General features: G+C 45.1%; 1 protein-coding gene across 1 annotated transcript; it reads left to right on the top strand.

Moving 5' to 3' along the window:
* The first annotated feature begins 391 nt into the window (after positions 1 to 391).
* LOC144719433 (ABC-type oligopeptide transporter ABCB9-like) lies at positions 392 to 20,068 on the top strand. The gene is made up of 15 exons (XM_078595338.1): positions 392 to 482; positions 1,586 to 1,645; positions 3,698 to 4,049; positions 5,006 to 5,355; positions 6,558 to 6,672; positions 7,392 to 7,522; positions 7,663 to 7,868; positions 9,178 to 9,375; positions 9,892 to 10,020; positions 11,264 to 11,452; positions 12,710 to 12,883; positions 13,029 to 13,188; positions 16,085 to 16,221; positions 16,835 to 17,080; positions 17,408 to 20,068. Exons 3-15 carry the CDS (start codon positions 3,721 to 3,723, stop codon positions 17,621 to 17,623), a joined length of 2,580 nt encoding a protein of 859 aa, XP_078451464.1. The 5' UTR covers positions 392 to 482; positions 1,586 to 1,645; positions 3,698 to 3,720; the 3' UTR covers positions 17,624 to 20,068.
* Positions 20,069 to 21,758: the final 1,690 nt, after the last annotated feature.

The raw sequence follows: 21,758 nt of genomic DNA, 5'->3' as shown, positions 1-21,758 counted from the left end.
ACAACAGCTCGGTCACGTGCCCCGCGTTGCTAGGGGACGGCCTGACGGGGGGAGGCGACGACGTTTTCCCAGCTCGCAACGGGCCAAGGTGACTGGTTAGTTTGGCGCGGATCGATTTTTTGCATTTCGCGAACCCGTTCGCAAGAATCGATTACCTCGCGAAGTGAAACGCGAACCGACAAGGTTGTCGCCTTGGGCGATGCAAGACGAGCTAGTGCAAACGAGAGCGTAAAGGAGACGCGGCGAGGTCGTAGCGCAACCATAGACAAGCCGTTGACAAACAAACAAATAAATAAAAACGAGGAATCGAATCTCGACGATATTAGAGAATCGGAATCGTTTGGAATCGCTGGACCCACGTGACGCGCGGCGATGCCGCGGGCTCCTCCAATCGGGCGCGGCGATCGCGAGGCCACGCCCCCCCTCCCCCACGTGCGGCGCGCAGCGGAACCGGCGAACAGACGCGGGGGAGACTCGGAGAGGTGAGGTGAGGGGTAGGTGGAGGTGGTGAGGGGTGGGTGGAGGTGGTGAGGGATAGGTGGGGGGGGGGGGGGGTAGGTGAGGGGTCGGTGGAGGTGTGAGGGGTGATGAGGGATATGTGGAGGTGGTGAGGGGTAGGTGGGGGGAGGGGTGGTGAGAGGTGGGGGGAGGGGTGGTGAGAGGTGGGGGGAGGGGTGGTGAGGGGTAGGTGGGGTGGGGGGTGGTGAGAGGTAGGTGGGGGAGGAGAGATGGTGGGAATGGAGGGGGGAGTTGGGGGAATGGAATGGAGAGGGAGGTCGAGGGAGAATGGAGAGAAGGAGGGGAGATGACAGGTGAGGGGAGAGGGATAAGGGAGATAGGGGGGTGGAGAGGGGAGATGACAGGTGAGGGGATTTGGGGAGGGGAGAGGGAGAAGAGAGGTTCGTGGAGTGGGGAGAGAGGCTGGGAAGGCGAGAGGGGGAGGGGAGAGAGGCAGGGGAGAGACGCGGCAATGACAGGTGAGCAGAGGGAGGGGAGAGCGAGGGAAGATAAGAGACAATAAATAGAGGAGGGGGTGGGTGAGAGGTGAGCTAACAATAGTTGAGCTTCGATTTAAAGCTTTCGTGACTGCAGGGATTCATCTTCTTGGTTCTTTCGGTAAAGTCACGTAGAAGGGAAGTAATAAAATAATAAAAATAAAACATAATAAAATAATATAATAAAATAATATAACAATAAAATAATATAATAAAATATTTTATTATGTTTTATTTTTATTATTTTATTACTTCCCTTTTACGTGACTTTACCGAAAGAACCAAGAAGAAGAATAGTTGAGCTAACAATAGGAGAGAGAGAGGGGGGGGGGGGATGCGACAGGAGGGAAGAGAGAAGAGAGGGATAGGTAAGGTGAGTTAGCGGAGGACAGGAGAAGACGAGAGGAAGAGTGAATGAGAGATGATGATGATGATATAGGGACAGGGGGGGGAGTAGAGGAAGAGATAGCAGAGGTCAGGCGAGGGGACAGGGAGGGGAAGAGTGTGGAGAAGGAGGAAGATGATGGGAGAGGGGGGGTGACACGCTTCGCGTTTCTGACCTTAGTTGTTATTGTTGTTGTTGCTTTCAGGAAGACACAATCCCGTCTCATGAACATCAAAGCATCTCTCTCATTTGTGGATAAACAACAGTACGTGCTTTGATTGTGTGTTCCGCGCTGAATGCGTGGTAGATGTTCTCTCCGTAAGCGAGGGAAAAATAAAATATAAAAAAGTACTTTAAAAAAAAAACACGCTTTAATGAAGTGTACTGTCCGAGCTGCCCATCCCCCTGCCCCCTTCCCCTATCGCCCCTCCCCTCCTTCCACATGCCCCGCCCCTGGGCGTGGCTCCCCGAGGCGTGCCGTGACGTAAGGGACCGTGGTGATTTACAGGCAACGTGAGTTGAGCGTGGACAATTAATTAAATGCAAATAAAATATTTAATTTTTAATGATAGAATATACAATATAGTATTGTCATCAGTATGACATAGCTATGCGAAGTTTGCAGTCGATACCACATTGGGAATACGGTTGAAATTGAGTTGCAAGATTTTTGGATACGACAACACACAGTAAGTTAAATAAAAGCGTGTAAAAAGTAAAAAAATATGTTTTGGATTTTTTTATGATAGAATATAGTGTTGTCATCAGTATGACATAGCTATTTCAAGTTTGCAGTCGATAGCACATTTGGGAAGTGTGTAAAAATTGAGTTACAAGATTTATTTTTTGAGGATACAACAGACGAAGTGAGTTAAATAAAAGCGTGTAATAATAACAATTCTGCGCTTTTAAAGTGACTGGACAGTTTTCCAATATTCCAATATATTCACACATCTTAACGATACTTTTTGTGTCTTGTGTATATATATATTTGATTGCATCTTTAAAGGCCCACCGGGTTGTGAAGATGACGTCTCGGATGCCCTCGTTCGTTGCCCCCACGGGGCCCTCCCGGCGTTTAAAGGGGCAGCAAGTTGGTCACCACGTGGCTGATCGATATTTGGAGAGGTCGACGTCAAGGCCACGGCCATGTAGAATTGCTGCAGCGGGATAAGGATTGGTCATGGTGTTGGCACTGCAGTGTTGTCGAGTTATTTGTTTTATACTGGTAGGAACCACCTGGTTCACCCAGCCCACAGGGGATTATTGTGTCCGTCCATCCGTCGTGCATCCAAAAATTGGAGGGGTGGGGCTGGGTGGAGAGGGGAGGGTGGGGAGGAGCTGGGTGGGGAGGGTGGGGCTGGGTGGGGGGGGTGGGGCTGGGTGGGGGCTGGGAGTGGAGGGGCTGGGTGGGGAGGGGCTGGTCACCCCGTGGTGCCCTTATAAAACTCAACGTATAACCTACCCACGCCGGCTTGTGCCCACCCTTACAGTCAGGCATATTTGTGGAATACACCACGCCGCCGTTGACCCTGGCCATTGACCGAGCAACCCAACGTTCCTACCAGCTCCCTCCGCAGGAATGTGTTTATCCAGGAAATAATGAGTTAGCACGACTCATTTTCTTGCAATGGTCTTTGCGATGGGATACGGTGTTGGCCAGTTCTGTCTAAAATACAGGGACTGTTTTATTTCGGTTAGAGGAAACCGGAGCGGCGTAAATAAACCCACCTCGCAAATGAGGGGAGACAACACTTGAAATGACTGCACGGACAGGTTGACGAACCCACTTGGTGTACTTGCCATCATCTTATGGCCACAATTGCTTCACAATTGCAGTATTTACGTGACACATCAACCCCATGCCTCAGGATTAGAGGCATTAGCCAACACGCCTGGCAGAGGGTTCTGCGTAATCAGATATAGTTATTCAGAGGCTGTCACCCGAATTAAATGGGGCTCAGTAGCCACAGCGTGCACCACAGTGGGATGGAATTAATGCACAGACACAGCTGGCGATGCGCTAGGAGACACGGGACAAGGCACAACAGTGGCAATTCCGTGATGCAGTAAAACGTGCGCTGCCTGTCACAGCAGCCAGCCGCACGTGGCCTATACACGTCCTCCCAGGCGTGTCCTGTCATTTGCGCAGAAAACAGCTGTGCCATAATTGCACCACAGCCCGCAATACTGTCAGCCCAACAGACGCTGACACATTTAAACAGTTGAACTAATTAGTCAAACCGTTAACGAAGCAAGGGTTCAGCATTCGTGACATTGAACTAAATTAACAATCCACTTTGTGTCTGCGACGCAGGTTTGCTCAGTGTACATGCTCACATGGCACGGTTGGAGTGGGTTCTGGCCAGCTGTCTGGCCCTGATGGCCACAGATGGCTTGGTCAGCACGGCTGCATATTCCCGCGGATTCTCCGTCAACCAGTTCCGGAGAGATGTGGCGGACCCCAGCCCTGCGCGGGCGCTGCTTGACCTGTGGACGTTGTGCGTGTTGCGGGTATTCACCTCGCTGGTGGTGTGCCTGGGGCTAGCGTGTGGCCCCAACCGGACCACACACTTCCTGCGCAGACTTGTGACACTCTACACCGTGCTGTGTTGTGCCATGCCGATCTACGCCACTGTCAAGTTGCTCATTTGCTCTGAAGGGACGCGGTGAGTTTGAGCTGCCCGTGGTAAGAGCGGTCCCTAGAAATCTAGAGGCACAGCCCCACAAGTGCCTACTTGCTTTGTTGCTGGCGAAAGGGTATCCACTAGAGAGAGGCCAAGAGAGCCCTACGATAAGCCAAAAAAAGTAAATGCTTGTAAGTACTGTAAACATATTTTCAGTGGCACGTCTTAATGTTTCCCAGTTGTTAATCATCCTTTCGAGCAGTCATTCAATTATAAAAAATATTGAGAGAGACGGGTGATTAATAACTTAGCCATAAATAGCATTGTCAGAGTGTTCTGATATTGCTTTTGAAATGTTTATTTTCTTGGTACGCCTAAAGAGTATGGCAACATCGATATCTAAATAGAATAATACTATGCAAATTGGTAAAATGTGCAGTGTGAAATTTTAATAGCGACAAGACAATTTCATAATTTGTTTTGATGTATAATTGCATAATATATTCGTGAAAAGTTTCCTAATTAATTCAAAGCTTTATTGATATCACGTAAAGTATACTGTGTCTTTGGATCCTTTTTTCTTCATTTCATGCTCATTCCATTAGTGTCTATCTTGCTTAAAAGTTTTATTGGATACTAAAATCCTTGAAGCTCTTTTAAATTAGTTCTTAGGAGGTGCAGTAAAACTGATCTCACTTCAAATAAATTTGATATAAATTTGCAGATAATTTATGTGAGCGTAAATCGCTTGGAATTAGAGCAGAGTACTCGACTTCTACTTAATTCACCAAATAAGTGTCTGGCAGGCTTATTGTTTGGCTAAGTCATTTTATTGTGCATTCCTTTCATTTTACTCCTCTAACAGCTGCTCACATATGGCCCAATAAAAACACCGCAATACATATTTTAAAGTCTCGCACAGAATAAAGCGACATTCATCACTCTCCTGCATTTCGTTCACTCTCAGTAACATCGGTGCTGCCACTATATTTCCACAGGGACCTCGACCCGTGGTTCTGGGCACTGTATGTGTGGACGCTGGTTTCTTCGCTCCTGCTCTATGGCATGCTGCAGCTGGCCAAGGTCCATGGCGTCGGCTTGAGGTCGTCGTCGAGCAGAATCCAACGGCAAGGCGGCGACAGGCAGGAGGGAAGTGAGAGAGAGCGGCAGAGGCTGCTGGACCAGCATGGGAAGGGGGTGGTGGATGGCCGTGGACTGGAAGGGCAGGATGTGGATCGTGGAAACAAGAAGGCCTCTCGAACCAACATACAGCGATTGTTTTCCCAGTGCAAACCGGATGCTCTCTATCTGGCTGCTGCATTTATATTCCTGGTCATATGCTCTATAGGTGAGTTCACAGTAGATTGGCAACACATGATATAGAAATGAATTGAACATGAACTGCTTAAACAAAAAAAACCCTATGAAAACAAGGCTGGTACTGTACGTAACATACTCTCAATAACGATTTGAGCAATAATAATGGACAAGCGTATGATAGAGCATACAGAGTGGTACTTTTAGGTTTAGTTCATATTCTATTAGAGATGGTTGGCTAACTCAGAGCTCAATATGTTGAGCTGGCGCTGCTGTGATCCTCATTTGCATCCTGTCAGGTGACCGCAATTTAACTGTTTTCTCAAAAGAGCCCGGAATTCTATTTCCCAAAAATGTTGCATTATCTGTAATTGTGTTTTTGTGATGTACGCTTATCTGGAAGGCACTCACAATGTGCTTATTTATTTATTTATTTCCAGGATCCTTTAGATGATTGCTGTTTCAAAATCCACTCACAGTCAGCAGTCTAAAGTACACTTGTAAAACTGATAAATACAATTTACAACGTTTAAAAGTCATCTTGGGTGCGGCTTTTGTCAAATATTTTAATGAATGGAAAAACAGTAGGTGGCAAGGTGGCTCAGAGGTCAGAATGCTGAGCTAGCACAAGTTAGATATTCGGTTTGCATCCAGGCAGCCATCTGTGATTACACTATATTCTCAAGTGTATTTAGTAGATGATCTTAGTAGCCTGGCCATCCATGACTGCACAAAAAAGTGTCATGTTACATTTGGTTTCCCACTTAATTTGGCTAAATTTCAGATCTGAGATTTACATTTTTATTAACTTGACTCCCATGTGACCAACGTTACTCTGTAGCAAGGCAGATGTCTGTATCTTGAACTTTTTTCGTACCGTACGTGGCCAACCGTGCAAATCAGAGGTGGGAAAGTACTGCTCCCTAGTGTGACGAAGAGGTCAATTGAAGGGATGCCAGCAGACTGTTCTTTAATACAGGGCGATTCGCTGTTCTGCGAGAGCTTTGAATGGATCATTGGTCTGGTGACATAATGCTGATAGCACGTCAGATAAAATTGGAGAAAAAGACAAGCCTTTTTGTAAATAAATTTGTGTTTTGTATTTCACATCTTTTCGCAACCTAATACATTTTTTATTACCATCGTTCAAAGAACATTGGTAGGTTTTTAGAATGAAGAAATCTTACCTGTCATATTATTGTTGTTCACACTGTGCATGTTGTATTTAATTAGGAGAAATATTTATTCCTTACTACACGGGCCAGGTGATCGATGGAATTGTCATAAAGAAAAGCCAGGCCGCGTTCAGCAAAGCTATCCTTTATATGTCTCTCATTGCCATAGCCAGGTAAGCTTGAAGTCCACTCATTATATACAGTCAAGATTTACACTGATGGGAACAATGATTTAAGAAATTCCTCAGTATTTGGTTAAAACAAATACCTGACACCATGTATGTGCACTTACAAATATAGTTTGGAATTGTGTTAACTGTGTAGAATGCAAAAACAATATCGTACATTTTAACTTGGATATGTTTTTTTCTATAAAGTAACATGCCATACCACAACACAATATTATCATTGTGATTATTGTAAAAAAACACAATAACTAATCCTTACATCCCATTTTTGTCTTTCCTCTTAAAAAGAAAAATCTTGAGAGACTGCTTGTTTAAACTGCTACAGAGTTGGATTTTATTGAATAAGACATTGAATGTCGAAACCGGTTCAGAGTTAGCCTGTATTGCACCAATGCTGCTGATAAGATGCACTCCCAGAAGGCTGTTTGGTTGATGAGGTGTGTAAAAATATTTTCATTTTTTTTTACGTGGAGAGACAAAACATTGGAAGGAGGTGTAAATTATGTATTTAGGAGCAGCACAATGTGCCTTAACTGGCATTGTTTCCATGTAGTATTGCATGATCAAAGTTGTGTTGGCTTGAATGAATGAATGTTTTATTATGTTTACAAAGTATATACTCTGTTTTCAGTGCAATACAATGCAAGTGATTTTCGCAGTGCTTCTTTGACCTCCATGGATGTAATCTTAACCCTTAACTCCAGCTCCATAGCAGCTGGACTGCGAGGTGGCCTATTCACGCTGACGATTTCTCGTCTCAACATCCGCATTCGCAATTTGCTCTTCCGTTCGCTCATCCACCAGGAGGTGGCATTTTTTGACACCACCCGCACAGGTGTGTCAGCGTTGCTCGCCGCTCGATGAGTTTCGTACAATGTGTTGGTCTTTGTGCGCTTTGTTTGCTTCTCTTTGAAAGAGCCCGGCGCATCTGTGCCTCTTGACGGCTGACGCCTTTTCTGCTGTTTTCTGCGTAAGGGGACATAACTTCACGACTGAACTCGGATACAACTGTGGTGAGCGACGTCGTGTCTCAAAACGCCAACGTTTTCCTGCGGAGCCTGGTCAAGGCGGGCGGAGTGTGCGTCTTCATGTTCGGTCTCTCCTGGCGGCTCAGTCTGCTCACTCTGCTGGGTCTGCCCATCGTCACACTTGTCTCCAAGTTCTACGGAGACTTCTATGAGGTATCATCTTTCGCAGTACACACGCAAGAATGTTTGTGGAAAGTAATTTTGTTTCAAAAATATGAGGTCACTATTCACGGACAGTCGGCAGTAGGATGATAGGGATGTGTTCCTGGTTTTCCGATTAAATCATAAAGATGAAAAAATCGGGCACGGGTACAAATTTTAGGATCCCAAATGAAAAGTTGTTTCAGATTGATACAAGTCTATGATGTCATAGGAAATGGCATCACTGCAGAGATGTTTCACACCGACGGTAGTGTCATGTGGAATTGGGTGATGTCATTTTTTTTGCATGAAGACATGTTAAATTATCACAATGTAAATTTTCCATAATCTCAAAATCAAAAATTTTAATGTCACCTCTAGAAGGGAGCACGTTGGTCGGTGAAACGGTCTATTGTATACAAAGCTGAGCACGTGATTTTGAAGCCCTTCGGATACTTTGTGTGAAGGAGTATTTTAACGTAATAAAAATGTCGACATTGTTATTTTGTGGCTGATTGTGTACGAATGAAAAATGAATAATGTAAAATATTTTTTCTTGGCGAACAGGGCACTATCTTGCAGCATGGAGTGTCCTTGTTAATGACATCTGGCAGCCCAGCTACATTTATTTGTTTAACAAGCCTGACTGCTGATGAGACACAAAAGATCAAAACCAGAAGAGAGTTTGCTTGCTTAAACAAATTATCCTTATGTCGGTACCCTGGGTTACCAAATAATACAAAATGGCCGAGGCAATTAAATATTTTATTTCTGGGACACTTTTTTCCAGGGGTGTACTTCACTCCACGACTGGGGTACCAATCAATCCTAAATCAGTGCTACGCAGCGAAGACGATTGCGCTGAAACCCTGAACGCTCGTATGTACCATAGTGCATCGTGCACAGCTCGTCGAGATGAGTCGATTGCCACATCACCGACCATCAACAGACTAAAAATTACTGCATTACGGATATTATGCGAGAGCCAGGGTACTATGGTACCCCAGGGTACTGCCATAAGGTCCAAATGCTGCTGGATTATATAGATAGATTGTATTTATTTCAGCACGAAGGACCTAATGAGCTGCTAGGCCATGATTCATTGGGACCCTGCGATGGTGCAAATGTTATCCAGTACAGATTTCAGTTATACAAGCATGGCCAGGTGATACGCTGATGGAATACATTTATTTTTAAATGTATATGCAGAGATACAGAACTCTATTCAGGTTAAAAATGTCCTACTGTATAAACATAAAAGCAATACACCTTTGGTGATTTTTGGCGTGACACTCACTCGAGTCGCCTCGTGGCGTCGCAGAAACTGTCCAAGGCGGTGCAGGACTCCTTGGCGGTGGCAAGCGGCGCTGCTGAAGAGGCTCTGGCGGCCGTCCGGACGGTGCGGAGCCTGGCCGGCGAAGAGGCCGAGTGCCAGCGCTACCGTGACGCGCTGCAGCACACGTACCACCACAACCGCCGGCAGGCCCTCGCCTACGCCGGCTTCTCGTGCAGCAACAGCGTGAGTGGAGTGGCCCGCAAGAGATGGATGCTCGTTATGCGCCGATTGATTTGTGTTATGGTCCTCTCGGGGCATTGGGCTTGCGCTCAGTAGGTGTGTAACGACGCGTCGGATTGTTGATCGAAAAATAACTACCTACCCCCCCCTCCCCAACCAACACCTTGATTGCCCAGTGTGCTCTGTTCAGATAAAATAATAGATTACCACACTTTGTCAGTCAACTGCTGGATGAAGGCCTCCACATGCCATGTTGATATTGAGGGTTGTTTCTCCATACTTTACCGTGCTGCGCTATGCAGATTAATGAAGTTTGAGTGTTAAGGGGGTGTATCCAGTACTGGTCCAGATATCACCACTGATATTCGCCATTGTTAGGAATTGAACTTGTGTTGTCGGTTTTCAGAGGGCAGCGTGCAAATCACTGCACCATAGCTCCATCCCTTGAGCATGCATGCCATCAAAGCTTGTGTCCAGCGGTCATATAAAAATGTTGTTTTGTGTTTCCGTGCATGACAGTTGACACAGCTGGCCCTGCAGGTGGGCATCCTGTACTATGGAGGACACTTGGTGGTGACTGACCGCATATCAGGCGCACACCTTATCTCCTTCATCCTGTACCAGATGGAGCTAGGCGCCTGTCTGGAGGTACAAACGGAGGAAGCCTTCTGCATGAGACCCATGGGACACGGCTCTTTGACGCTGCATTCCCACGCCCAGTTAATAGTCGCGGATTTCCACGGCAGCCTACGAGCCGTAACCGAGTCACGTGGTTCAGTTTGTTTTGCGTCAAGTGGGGCTATCCGCGTTCAGCCGGGCAGAGCTTGGAAAAAGTTGTCTCGTCAGAACATCAAATCGAAAAACACGAAAGCGCTTCGCAATGTCTATCACGTATGTCAACTTGAGGGCCGTGTTTGTATTTATAAAAAAAACACAAAGCATGAAATTTTAAAGCCAATTATTTCTTGGGATAGTGTATGCTAATAAAAACATATTAAACTATTAAAATCTATTTTTATTTTACCAGGTAAGGCTCACTGAGCTATGTAACTATTTATCAGAACCGACCTGGCCACAAATGATAGCCCAATGAAGTGGCTTATCACGTTGACATTTATAGCAGGCAAATACTCTTAAACGTATGTTTATAAATGTGGAGGGAAAAACTGGAGGACCTGGAGAAAAATCCACGGGATCACGGGGACAGCATGCAAATTTCAAATATACAGGCTTCAGGGTTGGGATCGAACCCACACCCTCCTTTATACCGGGCGAGGTAGTTAACATGTTGCCACCATGGCTCCCCATTTGACAAGAGGGAAGAGATGGGAGGACGTTGGTAGGTTGGAGTCGAGGGACTGCACCCATGGGGCCGTGTGTTGGGACAACGACTGAGCCGTACTGATTGTATGTATGCTAGACTTGTTTCGAACCGTACGTAGCCAACCGCGCTACTGGATTGTTCCAGAAATGCATGACACGGATTGTAAATGCAGCATTTATCACTGGAAGAAAGCATGAAAGGTATAAATAGAAAAAAACGTGTATCTGTTTTTATGGAGAGTAAAGGTTATTCCCCCAAATTAATATTCCTTATCTATCTTCGGCCATTGGCATTACTCGGAGCGTTTGTTAATAAGTCTATGGGAACTGCAAACTCAATATTCACTGCGATTGCAGAAGGCATAAGTTAAACTCGCTAATGCAACTTGTGCCACTGAAAAGTAAAAATTGGCTAATTAATTCATTTCACTTGAGAGTTATTATTTCTAATAGATGAAAGAAAAAAGTATGGAAAAATGTAAAATTAATGGATTATAAATGCTGATTGTTAAGTCTCGGGAGTTTCTAGGGATTTACTTGGTCCTCAACGCCGCTTATTTGTACCCAGAACATGGGTTCGGTGTACACAGGGCTGATGCAGGCAGTTGGTGCTGCCGGAAAGGTGTTCGAGTACATCGAACGGGAGCCGCGCATGCGCACCGATGGAACCTTGGCACCTGTGCAGTTGGAGGGGCAAGTTTCTTTCAAGGATGTCACCTTCGCGTACCCATCAAGGCCTGACGCACCTGTGCTGAAGGTACGGGAGTGAGGCCTCGGTGAATGGTAAATTGTGTCTCTTTGTTGAGGTGCAGATTCAATCTTACTCATTCAGAATGTACAAGGTATGTCGACGGGATAGTTACGTGACGTTCACAAAGGACACCTAGTTGTAAAAGAGGAACGCATCATTTTTGTTAGGAATTTCAATGGAATTTAATTGACACTTACCAGTATTTCAACCAGGACATTGGGACTAATGCCTTTTGCTGTTATTGAAATTTTGCTGCAGTGGGGACGGAGCTTCAGTTTGATAGAAATCCGATGAGACAATCAGTGCAAATTATCCGTGTAAAGCAGTGCCCATCTAAAAATAATTTAATTTTACTTTTGGATGCCGAGTATCGTTCACAGAGCAGTTAAAATATTGGCATGCACGGTTCATTAGGTTTGGCTTGCACATAACTCTTGCAAGGTTAGGTCATTGTGCACCAATCCATTGTCCATTTCCTCCAGATCAGGGTGAAACAACGTCTTCCACGAAGCGTAAGTGGATCACAGTATGTGTATATAAATAAATCCATTTACGACGTATCTTGTATCGTATGGCTTTTAAAGTAAATTTTTTACACGAGGGAAAAAAACTGAATTTAACATTTCAGTCATGGGAGTGCAAAACATTGTTTTCCATTCTCACGGTCAGCACTAAAAACTCTTCCCCTCATCCAGCTGCCCAACCCCTCCTCCTCCACGGCGGCTACATGGTGCCCACTTGCTCACATTCCCACTTCACAGTACCTTGGCTAGGTCACTTAGAGGTGAGAGCGCTGAGCTGGGCACCGTTGAGATTCTGGGTTCGAATCCAGGGAGCCACCTTTGATTCAAGTGAGTTTCTCGAGTGGCGTGAGTTGATGGTCTCAGCCCGGTCACCAATTAAAAAAAAAACCAGTGCATTCAAATTTTTCTGCGCTCAATCTAGCAAAATTCCAGCTCAAAGTTTGACTGCCATGCAACAAACATTACTCTCATATGGCAGACAGGGTGGGAAAGTGCTGCGGTCTACTGTGTTCTGCAGGCGATTTGAAGGGATCTCAGACGTGGCTCTGTGATATCCGATTTCTTGGGCCATTTTCTAACATTCAGAGTTGCACTGCTGTGTGAGAGCTACAAATGGAGCCTTCGTATCGTGACACCGACAGCACTTGTAATATTGGAGCAAAATATCAGGTACAAAAATTTTTTCTCAATGGGAGACTAACTGACAATCCAAATTGTTGCGTGGTTATCCGAGCCACAGGGCGTGTCATTTGAGCTGCGGCCTGGGCTGGTAACGGCACTGGTGGGGCCGTCTGGGAGCGGCAAATCATCCTGCGTGCATCTGCTTCAACGTCTCTATGAACCTCTGGGCGGCCGCGTGCTGCTCGATGGCCAGTCAGTGCACAAGTACCAGCACCACTACCTGCACACTAAGGTACGGACGCATCACAGTCACCTGACTGGCATTTAACGACCTCACGCTGGCGTTATCATTCGGAGAAGGCTGGGGAGAATTGGGTTCTTCTTTGCGTTAACATTTGGCTGTGCGGCGGGGCTGCATTGCTTGTGGCTGTTGGCAGGTGGCGCTGGTAGGACAGGAACCCGTGCTCTTCGCACGTTCTCTTCGGGACAACATTGCTTATGGCATGGAAGACTGCCCAGAGGATGCAGTAATATCTGCTTCACAGCAAGCGAATGCTCACGAATTTATCTCTGACCTGCCTCTTGCTTACCAAACAGGCAAGTACTATGGTTACTCATGCCTGGCACCTTTATTTTTACGAGCCCTCCCACTTTATGCATCGATGTGCATCATACTTTGCACATGTGGTCTGGGTGAGCAGTGAATGGGTTTCCAAGCATCCTCTTGCCTGGTAATTGGAAAGCAGAAGATAGATGGACGACATCAGATAAGCACTGCATAGAGATGGAGCTCGAACTCGCAGCGGGAGAGAGTCTCGCCAGGGACAGACAGGCAGACTCACCAAAGATGGATAGACAGAAAGACAGACAAGTGAGAGGCAGCTAGATTTTCCATAAGCAGAACCGTCATTGGATAAGATAGACTTGCCAAAGATAGACAGATAGACGCACCAGAGACAATCCAACAGACTCGGCAGGGACACACGGGGGTGGAGGGTGGCCATGGACTGGCTGCCGACAAGCAGAGAACCTTCAGCGTCACCTCAGCTATTAAGTAACTTTGTGCAATGAAGTTTAAAATCATAGCGGATCAGCCAAAGTTTTTGAATAGCTCTTGTGAACAACTTTACACGGCGCAGCACTTGGAAGAAAGGTGGTAGGGTTACTCAGTGAGCTAATACTGTCAGGACTTAGGAAGCGCACTAATGAGATCCTGGGCTTGAGTCCAGACAGTCACCTTTGATTAAACCAGGTTCACAATTTTCGTGAGTTAATGGTTTCTGCCCAGTCACCAACGACTGCACAGAACATATTAACCATGATAGAGGTTTTTGGGTTAGATCGTGTAAATATATAAATGCTTCGTTAAAACCCGCCACCACCCGACACAGCCAACTAGTAAGGGTTGTCACGTAAAACAGAACGTGGCCAATTCGTCACTAGTACAGCACTAGTGTGTAGTGTATAGTGTAGTGTATAGTGTAGTGTATAGTGTAGTATACTAGTACAGCACACTGGTGTGTAGTGTATAGAGTAGTGTATTGTGTAGTGTATAGTGTAGTATACTAGTACAGCACACTGGTGTGTAGTGTATAGTGTAGTGTATAGTAGTGTAGTGTAGTGTATAGTGTAGTGTATAGTGTAGTATAATAGTACAGCACTAACCGGTGTGTTGGAGAGCCAAGCCACAACATTTACAATCTGAGTACGACGTTTCGCCAGTAATTACAACTCGCTTCATCAGGCGACAGCCAGATTTGTGGAGAAGTCTTACTGTTTCGTTCCTTATATAGAGGCGTCGATGTGTTGACCACGCAGCTGTGCTCTTGCACAATATGGGGGGGGGGGGAGATTACTGAGGTAACATCCATTATGCATGTGCATTATGCGAGCCCTTTTACCGCACAGAAATCTGCTCTTATCAAGACGCTCATTCATCGAGCTAACAAAGTGTTAGATGGTGACAGTCTGAGAAGTGAAATTAAACATGTTAAAGAAGCGCTGCAAATGAACGGTTACAATGATGCACAAATCAACAGGGCATTGAATACCAAAACCAAATAAAATAACAAGAAAATTTAAACTGCCCAAGTAATTAAATCGATCAAAATACTGTACATTGCGGGAGTAACTGATACACTAGCCAGATGTTTGGAAAAACAAAACATCCGAGTCAGATTTGGCATGGTACATAAAATACAGATATTAATATCTGGTACAAAAGATGTATTACCGAAGCTATCAACAGAAGGTGTGTACAGGATTAACTGCACGTGTGGTAAATGTTATGTTGGGCAAACAGGACGAATGATCAGCACGAGACTAAAAGAGCATCAGAGAAATATTAAATTCTCCCAAATACAACTGTCAGCAGTAGCAGAACACACGTGCCAACAAGGACACTCAATTGATTTTGATAATGTTGAAGTTTTGTGCAAAACTAGCTACTACTGGCCAAGACTAATTAGAGAATCTATCGAAATTGAAAGAAATCTAAATAACTTTAACCGTTCGGGTAGCTACCGCCTTAGTGCTGCGTGGAAGCGAATCATCAAAGAATACATTATTTAAATGCATTCCTACAAAGGGCAGCGTACTTCAATAGGGATTACCGTTGGTAGGGCTATTTTAATAAACAACAATAGACAGGAAGGACAAGATCAGAGGGCTCGCATAATGCATAATGTACATTGCCTCAGTAATCCCCCTCCCACATTGTGCAAGAGCACGTGGTCAACACATCGACGCCTCTATATAAGGAACGAAACAGTTAGACTTCTCCACATATCTGGCTGTCGCCTGATGAAGCTAGTTGTAATTACTGACAAAACGTCGTACTCAGATTGTAAATGTTGTGGCTTGGCTCTCCAACACACCGGCGTGCTGTACTAGTGACGAATTGGCCACGTTCTGTTTACGTGACAACCCTTACTAGTTGGCTGTGTCGGGTGGTGGCGGGTTTTACCGACACATTGATATATTTACGCGATCTAACCCAAAAACCTCTTATGGATGATATTGGTCGCGAAAGCTTACTTGTTAAACAGAACATATTAAGTTGTAATTTTCAATTAATACAAAAAAATGTTTACCCTCTAAGGACTAAACAAGATTAAAAATGATACAAATGTTGATTGATTGCCATGTGGTGAACACCTCTATAGTAGGGCAAGTGAGAAAGTGCACCAGCTAATATTTGGTGAGAGGTCAGTCCCTAATCTTGGGTGATGCACTCTGCAAGAGTTACAGATCAACGATTTTTCATGCTATGAAGTCAATATCACAATTGAATTCGTAATTTGGGGGAAATAGCAAAACAAATGAGAAAATGTGGAAAGTCTGCATTCATGCAGTGGCTACCTTGCATGGACCTTTCAAGACTTAATTTAAACTGTGCCCGGGCGAAGCCGAATTTTTCATTGTGTTTTTATAGACCTTGTTCAACTTGCCAGGGGTACTAATTTTTTTCCGGCATTGGCGCTTTGTGTAACAGAGGCTGGGGAAAAAGGAGCCCAGCTGTCGGGCGGGCAGAAGCAGCGCGTGGCGATAGCGCGTGCGCTGGTGCGGGACCCACGCGTCCTCATCCTGGATGAGGCCACCAGTGCTCTGGACGCAGAGAGCGAGCACATGGCGAGTCTTCTACACCACACTTAAACTCACTGTAGATCAAAGTCAAATGGCTCTATGAACTTCAGGACCATTCACTTCCAAACCAAAGTGTTTACAATCACGTTTATATTATTTGTCACTTGGCAGGCAGCGAAGAGCAGTGCACTAAGATCCACTGTTGTGATGATGTGCTTGTATGCTGCATATTGTACCAGCCGCACTCGCTGCATGCATGCCATGTTCATGAAGTGCACATGCCACGATCGTGTGCATATCTACATCAGCCCTTTTTTCAATGCACTGCTAGATGAGGGCCTCCCAATACTGGGTGGGTCATGCGGGTTGTTTTCTGTTCAGTAAAGTTCACGAAGGGGGTGCCCAGAACCAGTTCAGATACCACGTGCCGTTGATGTTAGCCGTAGTCAAAAATTGAACTAAGGTTGCCGGATTCATATTGCAGTGCAATTCACCGTACAATTATTCCGTCACTAACTGCGTAAGAATAATACAGGCAGGGAGCAAAGACACGGGGGCCGTCAAAGGAAAATCCAACAACGGGAATTTGCTGCGCTTGTATACTTCTCTGCCGGTATAACCGGGCCTTAAAAGGCGATCTCTGTCTTCATGTACATAGGTGCAGCAAGCTCTGTACAATGGCGAGTTGCGGGGCCGCACCGTGTTGGTGATCGCCCACCGGTTGAGCTCTGTGGAGCGTGCCGATCACATTGTGGTGCTGGAGCACGGCCGCCTGGTGGAGCAGGGACCTCACGCTCAGCTGATGCAGCAGGGCGGTTTGTACGCACGCCTCGTGCATCGCCAGATGCTGGGGCTGCCCTCCGCCATTGACCCCAGCGAGGAGGAAGTTGTTGGCCCAGATGAGGTAGGCTTTGCACAATTTCTCTACGTCAATTTTTGTTTTCATGATCATAATCATCAAACAGGCATGATCAGCGCCCTGCTGAATGAAGGTTTCCCAAAAACGTCACCATCTCTCATGATCCTGCGATGTAGTTATCCATCTTGCTGATTCTTCACCCTTGGATGCGTTCCGTTCCTCGGCTGCCACTCCACCACTGTTGTTGACCAGCGTGCACCTCTCCATATGCATCTTTTAAAATGTGCAATGCGAGATAAATAATTGTACATCGCTTTGCGGATTGTAAAAACTAATCCATTGTTGTCATTGATGTGTACTTGACTTAACCAGGTAAAGAGTGCACACTTGGATGTGGGTGCTGGATCACAAATGGCCAGCAAGTGGAGCACAAGACCAAACCTTTTCCCAGGCACCCCAATCTTCACTCACGTTCAGAACAAGAGTTTGAATGGAACGTCTCGCACACGGCATGGCACTTCCGTGGAGGTTGTCACAACAATTCCTATGGGAAACGGGGAAAGAGCACCCGCCTCGCATTCTCTGTAAGGCTTGGTTTGTTTGTGTGCGCATGCAGGAGACGCATCCTTGAAGGCAGTGCCCTGTTTTTTAAGTCTACGGTGAGAGGGTTGCAATGTGTTTTTTTGTTGTTGAAAGTTAAACGTTTGATTCGTGCACTGCCTTTCTTTTCATCAAAGAGTATCCTTTGATGCTGTACTCAACTCTATATTCTTTTACAGCGCTGCTGCAGGTGGTCAGGCATGGCAGATACAATATATGTTTGCAAATGTAGCCGTATTGTTTATGCCCCTTGCCAGAGGAAAGAAGGGATTATACTTTATGCCTGTCCATTGGCAAGACAATCCTCCTAATTAATGTTTACCCACTGTCCTAAAGCACTGCTGAGCATATTCCTGATTGGGAATGATAGTGAATATAAGTGGACAAGTGGTAAGTTGGAAGTCTGTTGAAATAATTTCACATGAGTGTTTTTTACCCTTCATTTTTTGTGTTATGTTTGAAACTTATTTGTTTTACATCCATTGCTGGCTTTTTCTGTAGTTATGGTGTGAAGTCATATATACTGTATTGCATAGGTGGGACAAAGTCATTGTTATGCAAGTCCAAGTCGAGTCGCAAGTCATCAAATTCATGACTCGAGTCTGACTCGAGTCCAAGTCACATGACTCGAGTCCACATCTCATAGGTGGGACAAAGTCATTGTTATGCAAGTCCAAGTCGAGTCGCAAGTCATCAAATTCATGACTCGAGTCTGACTCGAGTCCAAGTCACATGACTCGAGTCCACACCTCTGCTGTATCGCCCGTATTACTATCGCTTGTTTACTTTAGTACAGAGAACATTCTATGCAGTTTGCATTATTTATTGAGGTATAACTTAAGTGCAACATATAGTTCTTGTTTGCTTTCAATAATTGCATTCGCATAATACGGTTAAACCATCATACATACTTCGATGCTTGTGTTGTATTTCACTGCATATTAATTTTGATGATTAGTGGCTGATGAGACTGCCCGTAGCAAAGTCATCAGGGACGCAGTCATTCACGAACCTTCCCTGTGCCAGCCAATCATCAGGCTGGCAGCTACAAGCAAGCTGCGTTTTTGTCAACATGGATTCACTAGCAAAAAGCACTACAATGCGTCAAACACCAGATGAAGCAGAAAAACGGACTGGACTTGTCAGTCAAGTGTAAGGATGTTTCCAAGCCATGACCCCTTAATCAAAGGTCAAAGTTAAAGTATCTTATTGGATTTGCCGAGTCAGAATCCTCACTTGTTCCTTGCATGAATGGCTGTGATACCGCAGCGGAGACCTTACGTCAGGTGCGTTTCACTGGACAGATACACGAGGCAGATTTAGACTGTTGTACATGGAAGTGTGGATTCTTTTCATGTGTCGGATTACTGTATGCTGTGAATTTAAGATAGTTTCTGCCAGTTTGTATTTGGGAGTAATTGATATACTTTTGCATTTGTGGGAGCGGTGGTTTTTGCACCATTCCCGGCCATGGCTAACATCTGGGGTCATTGATAACTGATCAAAGTGGTAAATTATGGTCAGAGAACTTCCATGACCAAAGAAAATCCCAACACTTGTTGTCTCGCACGCTCATACGAGTCCAGTCCATCACGGATGCACACAAAGGGGTGGACGGGCCTTCTTCCAGCAGTGGATTGACGGAGGGCTGTAAATACATATTTATTGTTTGCAAGTTTTTGTACGAAATGAGCAATAAACAAATGAATGTGTCTCATATGACGGCGCTCAAAAGTCGTATGAATTTCGCTAATATCCAACATCTCATATACTGCATTTTATTCTAGATTTGAAGTTTTCGTGACTGCAAGGATTCATACTCTTTGGTTCTTTCGGTAAAGTCACGGAGGTAGAAAATTAATAATTGAAAAAACAACTAAATTATTGACGGAAGCTTGTGTTGCCTCCGAAACGTCGTGATTTAATTTAGTTTTTTTTAATTTATTTCTTTTTTACCTACATGACTTTACCGAAAAAAACAGAGTACTGCATTTTATCTTTGTTAACATGGTTTGGCATAGCTGATGTAACAAGGTGGGAAACTTTAGTTTGTCAACTTTGCAGTATAGAGGTCAGTTACTACTCTCATGATCATCACCATCATTAAAAAAAACATGCTGCACTTTACCTACAAATTGTAACAAAAATGTAATGGAGAATTACATTGTTGAATCGTGAGTTATTATGACACGTGAGGTTTAGGATGCTTACAACTGTCTTCATGTCGGGCCTGCTTCGAACACGGGGTTATGCATTCACGGTTCGTGATGGGAAATGTACCGATGTCATCGGAGTAACAATTCAAGCCCTGTTATATAACTTCATACACATCGCTAACGGACACGATATAATGGCATGTGTAATCGCCGTTCATGTCGGGACATTTTGTATGTTTTAGTGCAACAACGTGAAATAAAGGCGTGCAATACAAAATGCACACGGGTGCTTTGTGTGTGTGTGTAGTTAGGTAACGAAAGGGGCACAGGTGATGGAATGGTTTGCAATGATGTATGCATGTTGATTTCCACACATCAGTCGCAAGCCTCGTTTAATGTGTTAATACCTCTTCTAAGCAGCAATAATGAACACGTTATGTCCAGAACATTAGACGTAATACCGTTGATATTTCTTAAACAGCGGGGTGTTGATGTGGAACAGCGCTTGCCGTGAGCCTGATGTTTGAGAGAACTCTCCCGCAAGTCCTGTCAGAAAACATAAAAAAATTAACCCGTAAAAACAAAGTTTTTCACTATAAATCCTTTATATGCGTGGCATCGGTTTTATTTTATTATTCATTTCTGTTTTTCTTGAGTAAGAGTTTCATTTTGATCACATTGGTATTTTAAATAAAATATGAAATTTTTTTTCCCCTAAAAAGTGGAAAATTTAGGAAATTTTTTGTTCACGAAAATAAATTGTCACGCACAACGAGTCTGTGTGCTAAATGTCAGCTCGATTGGATCACGGGGAGTGGGTTAAAAAACGACCGAAAGATTTGCACGGTCGTAAGCGCGCAAGCAAGCAAGTGAACTTAATATAAAGGATTTAAACAAGTATAACCCGTAAAAACAAAGTTTTTCACTATAAATCCTTTATATGCGTGGCGGCTAGAGTCCTCTCGTCCTCTGGCTTGAGATGGCTGCCACCTATGGGTCAGATGATTGCATGGCAGCATTAAGCAATTGGTAATTAAATATAATATTTTTGTCCTAAAAAGTGGAAAATTTTGGAAACATTTTTTCAGAAACATTAATTGTCAAGCACAACGAGTCTGTGTGGAAAATGTCAGCTCGATTGGATCACGGGAAGTGGGTTAAAAAACGACCGAAAGATTTGCACGGTCGTAAGCAAGCAAGCGCGCAAGTGAGCTTAATATAAAGGTTTAAAAAAAAAACACGGACTCTATCCGCTCATCAAATGAAGTAACTCTTGCTAAAAAATGTACGGGAAGGTTTGGCTGTCATAGCATTTGAAATCATCCCTCCCCCCCCCTTGTGGAGATTAGAGCGTAAACTGCACTTTTTCCTGCAGCAATGCCAAGACTTGGCTGTTTTTACTGGTAGGAACCTCCTGGTTACACCAGCCCACAGGGGATTATTGTGTCCGTCCGTCCGTCGTGCATCCAAAAATGGGAGGGTTGGGGCTGGGTGGAGAGGGGAGGGTGGGGAGGGGCTGGGTGGGAGGGGTGGGGCTGGGTGGGGAGGGGCTGGTCACCCCGTGGTGTCCTTATAAAACTCAACGTTTAACCTGCTCACGCCGGCTTGTGCCCGCCCTCACAGTCGGCCATATTTGCGGAATACACCACGCCGCCGTTGACCCCGGCCATTGACCGAGCAACCCAACGTTCCTACCAGCTCCCTCCGCAGGAAGGTGTTTTTGCTGTCGTACACCGAATGGACAACGCGCGTTGTGGAGTGGAGGTTGGGCATGAGAACCCGACCGACGTGTGAGGCTCGCTGGACGAAACCGTAAATGAGAATCACCGATCCCCAAACGTGGCTAAGCGAGTCGTCTATAAATGACGTCATGCACCTAGGGAGGGGGGGTGGTCAGACATTTGTAACGATGTGTGACGAGAGGGGGGGAGTTGAGAAATGTGACGTCACATCAAAATGCGCAAATT

Source organism: Lampetra planeri, chromosome 6 (assembly GCF_965212315.1).
Source record: "Lampetra planeri chromosome 6, kcLamPlan1.2.h2, whole genome shotgun sequence".
NCBI classification, from domain to species: domain Eukaryota; kingdom Metazoa; phylum Chordata; class Hyperoartia; order Petromyzontiformes; family Petromyzontidae; genus Lampetra; species Lampetra planeri.
Note: the sequence above shows the minus strand (reverse complement) of the source record. Positions and strands in the feature narration are given on the sequence as shown.

Coding starts and splice junctions, on each gene's coding strand:
- LOC144719433 (XM_078595338.1), top strand. CDS start 3,721: ATGGCACGGTTGGAGTGGGTTCTGGCCAGCTGTCTGGCCCTGATGGCC. Junction 7,523..7,662: donor TTTTGACACCACCCGCACAG/GTGTGTCAGCGT, acceptor TTTCTGCGTAAG/GGGACATAACTTCACGACTG. Junction 10,021..11,263: donor AGCTAGGCGCCTGTCTGGAG/GTACAAACGGAG, acceptor ATTTGTACCCAG/AACATGGGTTCGGTGTACAC.